Genomic DNA, 15,487 nt, shown 5'->3' with positions numbered 1-15,487 from the left:
TAAAAGCAAATCCACTGTGCACTTCCAAGTGCACTTGGAAATGCAGTCGCTGTAGATCTGAGGGGGACATGCAAGGAAAATAAAAAACAGCATTTTTGCTTGCACATGATTGGATGATAAAATCAGCAGAGATTCCCCTCATTTCAGATCTTCCCCTCAGATCTACAGCAACTGCACTTCCAAGTGCACTTGCAGTGCAGAGTGGATTTGCCTTTAGTAAATCAACCCCACAGAGTATTTTTTCATTGTTTATTTTTAGTCATGAAATAATAAAGAAAACATAGACTAGAATACCGAGAACATAAATAACTAGCTATATATTTTCCTTAAAATGTCCCCTTTTGAAAAAACAGACACATGTTTTCCACAGCCATAACGTTTTTAAGAGGACAGTGTGCCAGTATTCATTCCCTAAAAAGCTAGCTTTCTGACTGACATAATGCCATTCGACTAAATCATAAAATATAAGTATTGAGTATATGACACAATAAAATCACAATTATAATCATGCATTAAACACAGTAATCAGATGTCACTCACAGGTTCAGTGTGTTACTAGCCTTTTGTATATCTGGATAAGTGACAGATGAGAAAGGGATCCAGAGGGAAAGCTCATATGTGGTTGCAGGTGCTTTACTTACCCTGCAGGTGCACGTTGTACAGCTGTCGTACATAAAACTGGAATGGTTGTCATAGACATCACTTCGAAACAGGCAGCTGCCAGAAGGCAGGTCAAACACTTTTCTTTGGCCTAAAATAAGTTTAAAAATCATTTTAAAAATACAGTGCAAGCAAAAAAATATTCCCTAATAAAATCCAGTTCAAAACATTAGCAATGTGGTTTAAAAAGCCACATGAAAGGCAAACAATTCAGTCTGTATTATTTCTCCTATAAGACCTTCTTTCTTTTTTTTCCAACACAGCCACATTAATATCAGCACTGAAAGTGCTATGCTTTAAAGGAAACCTATAAGCACTGAAAAATATTCAATAACTTGCTTCAAAAGGTGCAGATCACACGGCTGTCATCCTGATTTGCATTACAGCCATGGAATGATCAAAAGGAAAGTTTAGCAGTGGCATTCTTCAGATTTCCTATAAAGTAAACAGCAAATGCAGCTTTTGTATGCTGCTGTTCTAGTAGCTGCATTGCTTTTCTTCAGTCTAATGTGTTGGGTCCTTGATAGTGAATAACTGACAGCTAGGAAGATTTTACTCTATGCATGCTCATTGTTCCCTGGAAATGTTTCATATGTTGCTCTAGTTTTACTCTATGTTTAGGAATTTAAAAAGACTCTGCCACACAAAAATCCTAAAAATACATATGTATCGTGAATCCTCCCGCTGCCCTTCACATCACAACAGGACACAGTGGTGATGTAAAGTTCAGCAGGAGGACTTTGGGGAAAAATCTAAGCAGTGTTCGGCAGCACAGGCGAAAAATTTCTTAACTAATGTTTTTAAGTCTCTTTAAAGCAAACCCCTTGACTTTTGTCTTTATACACTGCCTAAAGTGCTGGACAGTAGGCACCTTCCTGTTGCCCACCTTCATAACTTCTTTCCAAAGTGCTCCCAGAAGCTTAGTTGTAAGGATGCTCTATAAATAATTTTGCAACCAGAGCCTGCATGGTTGCCTACATGCCAACTGTTCCAAACCATGGGCTAGGAAGGCCACCTATTCCATTTGTTGGCCAATTGGAAGGGCAAGCCTTACAGTGATCGTGTAGGTTCTGGTTATAGAGCATCCTAAGATTTAGGGCTCCCATGGTGTTGTCCAAATAAACAAATTACATTTCCAAAACGGTAATGCTTCAAGGAATAACTTTATCTATTAGGATCTACATAAAGTTTTTTACCTTCACTCTTTTTTCATTAAAGGAAGTAATATGCAATACAGATATAAAGGCAGCATACAAAGCATCAAACCATGGTAAAGCACATTCAGCTAGGTCTGAGACTTATTACAGGGGAGACATACAAGAAATAAAAGAAAAAATCACAACATTTGCAGTGTGTGAAATGTTCTTTATCATAAATCTGAGGATACCCTAGAAATGGCATAGAGACAAAAGGCAACCATGCCACCAAGATCTTCCACCATAAAAGCGCTTGAGAAAGCACCCTAGCCCTGAAGGGTTATATGGACTCCCAAGTTATTAAGCAATGTATACAGAAACCGAGGAAAGGATAAGAAGAGACAAAAAGAAAAAAAAAGAGACACAAGAGCTTAGAGCAGTAACAGGCTAATGCGTACCAGAGTCATCCAGCTAGTCCTGAGAAAGCACTTTTGGAAACTTTATCAACTAGCATATTGAGCAATGCAATTTGTGGAGACTTGGAGACTCCCAAGACCTGATGCAGCAAAGCAAAAATCCTATTCCGAAATCCTCAGATCCTTGTGGTGAGGAAGCCAGCTATACTTTTGTCAAACGAGTAGGGACTTGATACATCTTGTGATAACTTTTATGCCATGTACAGATGATCGGACATTCTGACAACAAAACCATGGATTTTTTTCCGACAGATGTTGGCTCAAACTTGTCTTGCATGCACACGGTCACACAAATGTTGTCGGAAATTCCGAACGTCAAGAACGCAGTGACGTACAGAAGGTACGATAAGCTGAGAAAAATGAATTTCAATAGCCAGTGCGGCTCATCTGCTTGATTCCGAGCATGCGTGAAATTTTGTGCGTCGGAATTGTGTACACATGCCCGGAATTTCCGACAACAAGTTCTGTTGTCGGAAAATTTGAGAACCAGCTCTCAAACATTTGCTGTTGGAAATTCCGACAGCAAATGTCCGATGGAGCATACACACGGTCGGATTTTCAGACAACAAGCTCACAGCTTAAGGCTACTTTCACACTGAGACGTTTTTCAGGTGCTAAAGGGCTAAAAATAGCACCTGTAAAGCGACTGGAAAACGCCTCCCCTGCAGCCCCAATGTGAGAGCCTGAGTGCTTTCACACTGGAGCGGTGCACTTGCAGGATGTTAGAAAAAGTCCTGCAAGCAGCATCTTTCGGGTGGTGCGGGAGTGGTGAATACACCGCTCCTCCACCGACCCTGCCATTGGAATCAATGGGCACCGCTGACAAAGCTCTTGCAAAGTGCTTCAGCAGCGGTGATTTGCGGGCGCTATTAACCCTTAACACTATTAACCCTTTATTTGGCCACTAGTGGGGGTTAAAAGCGCCCCACTAGCTTCTACAGTAGTAAAGCCCCGGTAAAATTAACGGCGCTTTACTGCTAATGCCCCCTGGCCCAGTGTGAAAGTAGCGTTAAATTTGCTTCAAATTATCGATATAAAAATTTTTTGAGCTAATTAATAATTACAATGCTTTACTTTTTTAGAACTGTCCAATCTATACAGGTCTGGGCACTGTTTACATGTCACAGCTTTGTACTTTCCACCCACCTTTAGCCTCAATTTGGGACATGGTTAGACACAACGGGGTTGATTTACTAAAACCTAAAACCGAAGAGTGCAAAATCTGGTGCAGCGCTGCAGCTTCCATTTTTTTTAGCTTAATTTAACAAACTAAAGTTAAAAACTGATTGGCTCATGCACAGCTGCACCATATTTTGCACTCTCCAGGTTTAGTAAGTAAACCCCAATTTGTGTTATGCTGTATTTTACCAAGGCAACGTGATAAAGAAGCTGTTTTTTTTTTGTATGTAATGGGTTTGTTTGTAATGGGTAGAGGCTACCAGTGGGTGTCAGTTTGTCATGGTTTCTAACTTGCAAAACTGCAAGTTATCCTTTAAGCAAGAACTAAAAATTAAAAAAAGAAAGAAGAATGAAAACAGTATGTGCATGACTGAATTCCACAGTTTGTACCTGAAGTGCTAGATCAAGAGAAGACCACCAACAAAATAAACCAAAAAAATAAATAAACCAACCAATTTAAAAACAACGCCACAAAGAAATCAAAAATAATGTTAAACAAGAAAGTAAAAGCTTGTACACAGCTTTGATATAAATCGTGAACCCCTGTTTCCAAACAAACCAAATCTTAACTGCAACTATTAAACCATATCCATCACAAGAATCATTACAGATGTGCATGAGAGAATGCCATAATTCAAGGCCATTTAGACTGTGAAGTTCAAAGAACTATGTTTTGTTGAATGAAAAAAAAAAAAAAACATCAAACACACTGTGTAACAGATTTAAAGGTGTTGATTTACTAAAACAGTAGATAATATTCATGTAGTATTAAAGAAAGGGATTTAGCTCTTCACATATTGGATGACTAAAAAATAAACCTGCCTGAAAAATATGTGCCTGCTGTACCATGTACTTGTATGAAAAAGTATCCTGTTCTATTTGTATTGCTTCCTTTGTGTGAAATCCCTTGTGTCCCTGCCAGTCCCTCTGCTTTCATATTAAATACTGACCACACTAGGCATGAGAGCACAGCGTGGTAAACTCTCTAGCTTTGATTGGAACTCAGCCTGCTTTCCTCCAATGATCAGACTTGTCCTGACACACTCCCCCGGCACAGCCTTTCACTGGGAAGCTCAGTGTGCTGCAGCTTCTCCTCCCCCAGCTCTTATGCAGCTGAGAACAGAAGGCATGTGATCACATTTAAAAAAGGGGGAAAAAGGTATTTATAATGTCTCTTATATTTATACTCAAATGTTTTGCCTTTCATTTTAATTTTTTTAAGGATTTTTTTGAGGATGTTACACTACGCCAGTGCACTTTCTGTTTCATTTGCAGGTTGTGAGCTTTCCCCCTGGAGGCACATCATCATGAGATTCTACCCTCAAAAAACAGCACTGATGTTTTTAGTGCAATTCTCTGCTTAATTGGGTACTGCCCAGCACTGGAGAAGAGACAAAGAAAAAAGAAAAGGTAAAGCACTGGGGATTGGCACTGGACTTTTCGCTGCACTCCAATGTTAATCTCAGGTGGACAGACCATTTTTGCAAGTTTTCTGTTGTTTTTTTTAATTGTTCACTTACAGCTTTCAGAGTTTGTTATAGACCTACCAAACCATACATTATATGAATGAATAGGAAAGCATAGGACCGGTAGAATAAAAAGAAGGTGCTACTGATTTTTTAGGTCCAGAGATATTTCCGCAAATGTTTATCAAAATTATATTTTCCCTAAAAATACACTAACAAAATTATTAGTAGACACTAACATAACAAAACTTTAAAAATATTGCCTAAATTCCAACTGAATATAAAAGCTAAAACTGTATTAAATTCATAAAAAACATTTTTTTTTTTTTTTTTTTTTTTACAAAATAGTGTTCCTATACCCAAAATATGGTGGTATCAAATTCCACTAATAACAAAAAATATATTCTAATAATCTAGCGGTTATGGTTTTTTTACTTACAGCTTTCAGAGTTTTTGGGGAATCAATGCTGCTGGGGGGGGCGGCGTTCCAGGTCACAGTGCCATGGGGGGGATATGGGGAGAGTTGGGGAGAGTTTGATATCCCCCAGGCTCCCCTGCAGTAGCTGAAGGCAGTAGGAGGTTGAAGGAAGCTGGCCAGTGCTGCAGGGAAGGGGTACTGCGGAATCTGGGGGGGGTACAGGGGGGTTGAAGCAGAGTTTAATTCCCCTGTGGCTACCCTGCAGCACCAAAAGCCAGCGAAAGGGGAGAGGAGGAGAAGCTGGCAGACACAGCACAGAGCAAGGGTGCCAGTGACGGGGGTTGGGGTCACATTTTAGGTAAATAGCTGCGATCAACAGCTTGTCAGCCACCAATTGAAGATATTGGAAAGGCATTTTGCACAATTCTTGCAGCTAAAACAGTTCTCAACTTACTGGATAAAATAGCGACAGGTTAAAACATTTGAAGTTGAACACAATCTCCCTACAGAGAGAATAGGCAGCATAATGAAGAAGGGTTAACAAAATCATTCTAATTCTGTCTGTTTTTGTTGTTGCCATTAACAGAAAGTGAGAATTAAAAAAACAGCAATTAAAATATTCTTACCCTTTTCTGTCTTACCAAAGACTTACAAAATGTTGGCTTTCAGTTCTATACTGTATTCGTATGGTTTATGGAAAACAATATTAATCTATCATGTACTACAATCAATAATATTCTGAAACAGACTGCTAATATAATTATATGGTGAGCTTGCATTAAAGTGTATGTAAAACCCACAAAAAAATATATTGCAGCTTTAGATGTGGTAGGCTTTTGTCCCTTTAGTTCCACCTTGCGATCCTGTTAAAAGGTGACAACGCTCCAGCCTTGTCACCCTAGGCTGCTCTCCTGATATGGACTACAGACATCTCCCCCTCTTCTCTTCTTCATGAGATAAGGGTGATATGATCTGAAATTCCATATAGAGAGCTGGGACAATTTCTAAATGCTAACAGTGTAGAACAGGCAGAGAGCACAGAAAATGGTCAGCTCAGTAGATTTCTGTCATGATCAGTAGTTTATTTATTTATTTACACTTTTTCAAATGGATATGAATACTGTTTTCAACCATATATTTAAATGTCAAAATGGGGAAAACAAGTTCATCATCAGGACTACATTTACTTTAACCACTTAAGCCCCGGACCATTTGGCACGCCAAAGACCAGAGCAATTTTTAACTAACAATTGCGCAGGTCGTGCAATGTTGTACCCAAACAAAATTGACGTCCTTTTTTCCCCACAAATAGAGCTTTCTTGTGGTGGTATTTGATCACCTCTGCGGTTTTTATTTGTTGCGCTGTAAACAAAAAAAGAGCGAGAATTTTGAAAAAAAAAACGCATTATTTTATACTTTTTACTATAATAAATATCCCCCCCAAAAAATATATAAAAAAACATTTTTTTTCCTCAGTTTAGGCCGATACGTATTCTTCTACATATTTTTGGTAAAAAAAATTGCAATAAGTGTTTATTGATTGGTTTGCACAAAAGTTATAGCGTCTACAAAATAGGGGATAGTTTTATGGCATTTTTATTAATATTTTTTTTTTACTAGTAATGGCAGCGATCAGCAATTTTTATCGTGACTGTGACATTATGGCGGACAGATTGGACACTTTTGGCACTATTTTGGAACAATCCACATTTATACAGCGATCAGTGCGATTAAAAATGCATTGATTACTGTGTAAATGTGACGGGCAGTGAAGGGGTTAACCAGGAGGGAGTGTGTCCTAGGGATGTGTTCTAACTGTGGGGGGGTGGGCTATGTGTGACACGACACTGATCACTGCTCCCGATTACAGGGAGCGGTGATCAGTGTCAGTGTCACTAGGCAGAATGGGGAAATGCTTGTTTACATCAGCATTTCCCCGTTCTTCCTCTCCATAAAACGATCGCGGGTATCCCCGCAGACATCGAGTCTGCGGGACCCGCGATCATACTCATGGAGCTCGCGGCAGGGTCACGCGCTTGCCACTGGCGGTGCGCACGCGACCACACGGCGGCAAATTTAAAAGGACGGACCTGTACACCCATTTGCCTATCCGTGCCATTCTGTCAACGTAAATGTACATGCGGTGGTCGGAAAGTGGTTATAGAACATGTACTGTACTGTAAAATATATGTGTGATTGAAATAAAGTAACCCTTAAATAAACATTTGTTAAACTCATATGAGTCAGTTTATATTTGACCGTTAATGGTCCACTAAGTTTAGGGATACTACTCATGTGACAGATACAGTATACATGATTCATTGTTTCAAAACAGTGTTAGATAAAATGTTGGTGCCCCTGTTTTTTTTTTATCTTGAAAAGAATTCTAAAACTTTACAGAATGCAAATACAAGTCTATTCCACTATACGCTATTTGTATTTCTCAACAGCTTGTAAATTACAAGACAAACACACGAATAGGAAAGAAATGTTCATAAAACACACACGGAGTATTTACAAGGATCAGATCTCATATAGATTATTTATTCTTATCAGTAAGTCTGTTTGACATTGACTCGTAGACGGTAATCTTCAGTGATGTTAGTATCAATGTTTGGTATTCTGGTCTGTGATCCAGCTTATTAATGGCATGTCATATTACTACAATATAAGTTAATTAGTAGCAGGAGATCAGCCCAATGTGATTATGTGATATTTATTTTTAGGAATCGTTGTGTGAAGCTTTTGTGTAAATAAAATAAACTTTCTAAGAGACAAGTTGTAAATTGACCATGAATAAGCACCTATACCATATATGGTCCTAACTTAAAGAGTGACACAGTCCATAAAGCTTTCTTACAAAATACCTCTATAAAATGATATACCTAGAGAAATATGCTGCACAGCAGGTATACTGTCATTCAGAGCTAAAATCAACATTTTTGTTCAATTCCCTTTGCTGTTTAAAGCTGAAATCTGGGGAGCAATTAATAGGGTAAGTAAAACTGCTTTTTAATGGTAAGATGAGCAAAAATAAGCATTTAACTCTTGAGCCCACTGCAAGGTTAGTTTTTTTTAATTTCCCTGAAGTTAAGCTTTAACAAAAATGTTTAACAATAATATTATAATAATATATCTATGTAGTTAAAACATGTATATACAGGTAGAGGTGGGATTGTTGTACAATTTAACATTTCCCATTAATGTATGATGATAAATCAGAGATGAAGAAATAACTTAAATGATATAGGTTTTAATGGGGACATTGCCCAAAATACACCCACCACGGGGCTTGAATGCTGAGTGAAGGGAAGATAAATCAAATTTTGCAAATAATTAGATCCATATATGGCCAGCAAATGTTCTATTGCTATATAGACTGAAGGCAAACTCAGGAATTGTGCCAGACACCTTTAAATGTTCTTTATCTTCTTATTGGGTGCAACAAATCTGACTGCGCACAGTAGCAATTTCACATCACAACATTAACCCCTTCACGCCCACCGTACGCAAATATGCGGCCTCACTGCATGGGCTTTTTTCCATGGGGCTGCGTATTTGTGCTGGGAGGCCCACCGAGAGCCCTGGGCCCCGTTCTAATGATCGGGACCAGGAACGTCTCATTCTGGATCACTTGATCGCTGTGACAGCCTCTGATTGGCTATCACAGTGATCAGTCACTGTAAAGCCCACCCCGTATCTTCTGTCTCTGTGAATTGATGAGACAGATATTTTGTATCTATCTCTGTCCTTGCAGAGGTAGAAAAAAAAGGATGCGTATAAAAAAATAATAATAATAATAATAATAATAATAATAATAATAATAATAATAATAATAATAATAAAAAAAGAAAAACCTAGATCATGGTTTGATCTAGGTCAGCCCCAGGGTTAGTGGTTGGGTCAAGGTCAGGGTCAAAGGTCAAGGTCAAATGTCAAGGTCAGGAACAGTATTTTGTGCACAGGATTTGTTTTAATTAGTATCAGTGTCAGTTAGTGTCAGTGTCGTTGTGTTTTTGGTAGGATTAGAAAAAAACAAAGTGTGCACTATTGTTTCTGGGCTGTACTATGGGTACAAACAAAAACTAACATACACATATGTGGTATTGCTGCGATCTTCAGGAGCAGGAGAATGTATTTTGAGTTGTTCTTTGGTGGTAGATTATGGTAGTAGAAATAAATATAAAGTTGCATTTAAAAAAAAAATGTATTATGCCGCGTACACACGAGCCAATTTTGGGCCAATTTTCCTTACATAATAAAAAAAAAAAAAAAAAGGTGATATCCGTAACTATTTACTACCAAATGAAAGCCAAATGAAAGCCCAATGAAAGCCCAATGAAAGCCCAAAGCCCAAAAAGCCAATCCACCTGGATGCACAAAGTAGTTGTGATGGAATATACGGTTTTACTAACACATGTCAAAGTTACAAAATTGGGCTTAGGCACTAAGATTTGTTTTACCCTTAGGCATGAAGGAGTTAATGACATTGCTCAAGGTCTTTCATATTAGGCATTTCTAGTAGCTATCTTATTGCTATGCTTAAGATTGATACTTTCAGTTACAGCGATATCCGTCACCCAGAAAAACAGAGAGAGTGAATCTTCCTGAAAGAGACACCAACAGCAATAAAAACCTACCAGAAGTTTTAAACCTTCTATCAAAAATTAAAAATAAAAGTTATTGGCTTCAGATATACTTGAATTAAGCATCACATTTGAAGTATGTATATTGTTATCTGAGAATGTGTTGTTAGTATTAAAAAATACAAATACATTTTTTTTTTTTTTTTTTTTTAAATATAGCACATTAAAAATCTCTAGTATGACAGACTGCATGCACAGTAACATGCCCTTTCCGTATGGAGACACAAGAAGAATAATTCTCTATAGAAAATGTCAGTAAGTAACCATCTACCGACACAGGGTACACTGCTACTTGTCCCTACACTACTGCATGTAGTTATTATTTGGAAAAATTGAATTGGGCACGCTGTTGCACATATGCCACATGTAATGTTACATGAATATGGAGAAAAAGTCACAGAAGGATTCTACACATTGGTCATTTCAAGAAAGAGCATCTATATCCATTAAAGATGTAACTGCCTTCATACACCCAGATAAAGACAAAGTTAGCACCTGTCAAACTTGATAAGCTGAGTTCATTTTTAGGGGGTTATAAAGTATAGCATCACAGCAATGATATGTGTAACACCCCCTCTGGCTGCCATGGTAGACTTTAGGTGGGCCTTTGGGAGCTGTAAAAACATGGACCAATTGCCTTTTTTTACTGCTCTTTTGCTGCCCATGTGAAAGAGGTCTTAACCACTTGAGTACCAGCCTATAATTCCCCTTCATTACCAGGCCATTTTTCAGTTTTCAGGAACTTTTCTGACAATTATTTCGTTATAAGACAATTTACTCAAAATTAGTTTTATATCTTTTTTTTTTTTTTTTTTAGACAGATAGGGCTTTCTTTTGGTGGTATTAAAAACTGCTATTAAAAGGAAAAAAATTGCTTTTAAGAAAAAAATGTAAAGAAATTTTTTTTCCCCTTACTTTCTGCTGAAATAAAAACGACATATAATATATAGGGTCACTATGATAAGTTCCTAGGAGATACACATTTTATATACATGTTCGTAATAGTATATATGTTATGATGTGTATGAGATCTAATTTTTTTCTTATTTTACTGTTTGTTTTTTACGAATAATGTTAAGGTTTTTCTTGTTGTGGTGTATAATTTTTGGAACTTTTCTTTTTCTAAAATTAATAAAAAAGAATTTAGGCAAAAAAAAGGGCAGAATAGTATGACAACTCCTGAAATAACCCCTTTTTGGAAAATAGGCACCCCAAGGGGATCTCATTATTTTGCCAAAATTTTGTAGAAATAAAGACACATGCTGGTACTGAGGAGATAAAACACAGAGCTTGAGAATAGTGCACTAGTTATTATACCGTACAGGCCATACACAGAGGAAGGAGGAAGTGAAGGGGTTAACGTACTAGTTACATACACTGGCAGGATAGAGATGAAGGGGTTAAAATTTAGATGTGCTGAATAAGGGAGATGAAAGACCTACTATATAGGTTGCATGGAGACAACATGGAGCTAGTATATGTAGCAGGGGGGCATGAAACAATTAATAAAAATGACCCCTGTGTCAGCAAAGCAGAAGAAAGGAATCTGCATCTGCAGATCCATTAATTCTGTCCCTATTCATAAATACTTGTTTTCTCTCCATCCCCTGTTGTAAGGGAAATTGGAGTGATAAGCACTGTAAACAGTACCATATGATCATTGTGATGACCAGTCACAGTGATCACATGGTATACCCTACCCCTTGAATTGGAATGGTACAGCATCTCTGTGTACTGAGCTATCTAATGACAGCTCAGTACAAAGCATTTTCTGGGTGGATCGGATGCCCAATGGATATTTATCTATTGCCGTTTATATACAACACTGGGTAAATAATAGGCCACCAATCTGCCATTGATGAACGTACAAAGGTAGAAAAGATTGATCCAAAGTACTGACACCATAACACTAAGGAATTGCTGAGACCAAGATCTGCCTCAGTATAAGAACATCCCCACAATCATTCCCTTCAGTAACAGGAATGCTTCATCAATGCAGCCAACTTTCAACTGGGGAAATCCTTCTGCTGAAATGACAATAAGAGGGCACAATGGTCTAGTGTATTACCTAAAGAACAACTCACAAAAATCCAAATGGCATCACTTGTACATTCTGATGTGAAGCAAAGTGGGAGGAAGAGGGCTTGTCCCTTGAAAGATGTCAACATGTGTGTCTGAGTGATGCCTAGGTCTCTGTGAAACATCTCAGCTTTACAATCACTTGGGTTTTGCTTTATTCAACACCTTTGCCATTTGTCTTTTAATATCGTTTTAAGGCGGACCTGAAGGGACGCTCCATGCAGTTCTATGGAGTGACGCATGTCGGCGGTGACATGTCCGCTGACATCCGATACGCGCCGCTAAATTCAGACGGATGGAAACCCTACTTTCCATCCATCTGGCGGATCGGATGAAAACGGACAGGCGGATCCGTTTTCATCTGATCCCCCATAGCGGAGTGCGGAGATCTGACAGGTCCGTCTCTCCACAGTGAGCAGAGACACACCTGTCACCCACCGGTTCAGTGGGAATCAATGGATCGATCCCCGCTGAGCAAACTGAGTCCGTGAAAATGGACATACAAGTGTGAAAGAGCCCTTAAATCTAAGAAAGTACTAGAGGTCCAGTGGGGCAGTCACAGTCTGAACAGCATAATGTAAAAGGTTATACTGGTTGTATATAACAGAACCCTGAAGCAGCAAAATATGCCTAGATTTAGGCATAAAACAAGGCCATGTGCCTGTTTGGCCTGGTTCAATGGGCATCATGTGTAAAGAAAAAAAATAATAATAAAAGACAGGAAAATGCAGGCAACAAAATGCAAGTGTTCCTCAACCCAATTAATCAGCAAATATCTCTTCAGGTGTACTTCCACTCTTCCCCTTATCTGTGTTTATACATGAGAGTTATCATATATTAAATGAATTTGTGGGGCCCAACATGAACCTTTAATTCCATGCAGGCATATAAAAAATATAAAATATGTTCACTCACCTATACATTTTGGGCAACACTGTCCAGTAGGAACATGACTGAGATGCTGGGGGCATGACAGAATAGGGCAGACCTCCTTTATGCATTGTGTCCTGCCTCCCTAAAGGAAAATAGGTGAGGTTAGAAATATAAATATTGTACGCCTAACTGGTTGTCTAACCTAGTAATGAAACGTTAGCTGAAAAAAAATCTAACAACATGGCTACCCTCCCGTAAACATACAAAGAAATTATATTTCTCCATTTTACATGATAGGCTATAAAACCAAATCCAATCTGCTTTCAGTTATCTGTATCCAAATAACCTGGTGGCCTCTGCCAGTAACTATTATATATATTATTAAAACATAAACATTACCCTGAAATTTCCACAGAAATTTTATTACTGGGGATTACAGTCTTGGAGTCACAGTCAACATATTATCATATGTTAGGGTTTTTAATGTTGTAGCAACATATAAATCCTATGTTGATTAAGCAATGTGAGAATATATTACCGCAGTGTTTAAGGCAATTAAAGAAAATGAAGTCAAATATTTAGAAATTAAATTCATAGATTCATATTGGCTTACAATTTAGATGATTACTATGCAAAATAATTTCATCCCCTTTTTTAATAACAGATTTAATATTAGTATGTGTTAGCACACTACATCACTTGTGTTGTACACAAATGTTTCTTTTGAGCATAATTCCAACTACAGGATGAATGGAAGCCTTTGGTATTGCATGAAGGGTGTACTTAACTATAGGGGACTTATTGCAAGCAGTGTGCAAGCCTCTGTAAACACTGAATGGGTGGTAACACATTGAGGGACATGTATCGAGCCAATTAGCAACAAGATCAGGCACAACTTAGGCTGCCTATTAGTTAGGAAAGTGTATGCAACTGCTTCACCTGCAATCCTGGGCAGAGTACTGAGACAATTTTGCACAAATATGAAAGAGAATTAGCACTGGAGATTTTCATTAAAAGGAGAAAAAAATCACTAAAAAAACATGCACAGTTAAGGCCTTGTTCACACAGGGCATCCATAACGTCACCCCTGTAAGGAGCCTTGCACCCTCATGGATGTCACATTGGGAGCAGCGGCTGTGTCCATGAAGTCGCTGCATCCCAACTGACAGCAATGGAACTGCCTGCACGGGGATGCATGGAACACCTGTGCATCTTTGTGTGGATAAACATGACCTTGCAGAGGGGTACAGTTATGTATGTCCCATGTAAACATGGCCTAAGAAGTGGCCAGGGATAGGTTTTTTATTTTGTTGCAGTGCTACATCAAAGGAGCTCTTGGAGGAATTTATAAATTAAGCTGCCCAAGTATAATAATTTCTACACTGGCTCTTCCGATTGCCCAACGAATTAAACTCAAAATACTAACAACAACATACAAAGCTATTTACAACTCTGCCCCTAAGCTACATCACCAATCTTGTCTCCAAATATCACCAAAACTGTCCTCTCTGCTCCTCTCAAGACCTCCTGTTTTCAAGGTCCCTTGTCTCCTCCTCCATTGCTCGTCTCCAGGACTTCTCCAGAGTCTCTCCAAACCTCTGAAACTCTCTACCTCAATCGGTCCGGCTATCTCCTACTCTGGATGCTTTTAGGTGATCCCGAAAACTCATCTCTTCAGGGAAGCCTATCATGTCTCCAAATAATCTTTTATCACTTCTATCAGCTCATCTGCCACAGCTACAACCTTTTGTACCACTTTCTTTCTTCTTTTGTACCACCCTATTAGATTGTAAGCTCTTATGAGTGGGGCCGGCTTAAACCTCTTGTATTTTATTGTATTGTAACTGTACTGTCTCCCTTTTATATTGTAAAGCGCTGCGTTAACTGTTGACGCAATATAAATCCTGTATAATAATAATAAAACTCTCTAATTTTTCTCACCACTTCTGTTTATCATTGCCTTGCTGTGCGTCAGAATAGATGCATGTTTTGCTGCCTTATCAGGCAATAGTTTAGCTGGTCACATATTGATAGAATTTTGGTTGAACATTTTTTTTTTAGGAACGTTTGTTCAATTTTCTAATCATTATTGGGGTCAAGTTGAAGTTCAGTTTAATTTTCTAATTGTTATGGGGTCAAATTAATTTTCATTTTTAACTGCAGCAACAAGAAAATTAGCAGTATGGAATTTTTTTCTTGAACCAACAGATCTCTAACAGTGTATGTGGTTTTCCTTTAGGAAAGGAAAGTTAATTTGCAACAATAATAGAATGTTAAAAGCAAACATTTCTTGAGGTACTTTTGAACAACATTCTTCATGTCACTGAATGTCCAGAGAATTTTTGTACAAATGTTTACACAAATATTTAGTCAAAGTGAGCTAGGCTTTCTGATTGTGTGCTGTTCACAGCATCAAATCACTTGTGATTTTAGCGGTTCTATTGAGCAAGTAAAAATTACATATGTAGAGCTAGACTAGACTTAATGCAGACACAGAACTTTGAAATGATGATGTAAATATAGACTAGCCGATATTATTTTCTGAACATGCAAG

The 15,487-nt window shown here is 38.2% G+C and overlaps 1 protein-coding gene across 1 annotated transcript in view; it reads right to left on the bottom strand.

Annotated features, from left to right (window-relative positions):
- The window catches only part of BMPER (BMP binding endothelial regulator), a 351,352-nt gene that overhangs the window by 140,241 nt on the left and 195,624 nt on the right, over positions 1 to 15,487 (bottom strand). The window contains exons 7-8 of the mRNA XM_073630479.1: positions 12,976 to 13,075; positions 642 to 751 (exon numbers count right to left, since the gene is read on the bottom strand). Of these exons, the coding sequence (XP_073486580.1) occupies positions 642 to 751; positions 12,976 to 13,075 (210 nt within the window). The remainder of the gene's footprint in view (positions 1 to 641; positions 752 to 12,975; positions 13,076 to 15,487) is intronic.

The sequence above is a fragment of the Aquarana catesbeiana genome, linkage group LG05, assembly GCF_042186555.1.
Source record: "Aquarana catesbeiana isolate 2022-GZ linkage group LG05, ASM4218655v1, whole genome shotgun sequence".
Taxonomy (NCBI): Eukaryota; Metazoa; Chordata; class Amphibia; order Anura; family Ranidae; genus Aquarana; species Aquarana catesbeiana.
The sequence above is the reverse complement of the archived record's forward strand: the minus strand, read 5'-3'. Positions and strand labels throughout refer to the sequence as shown.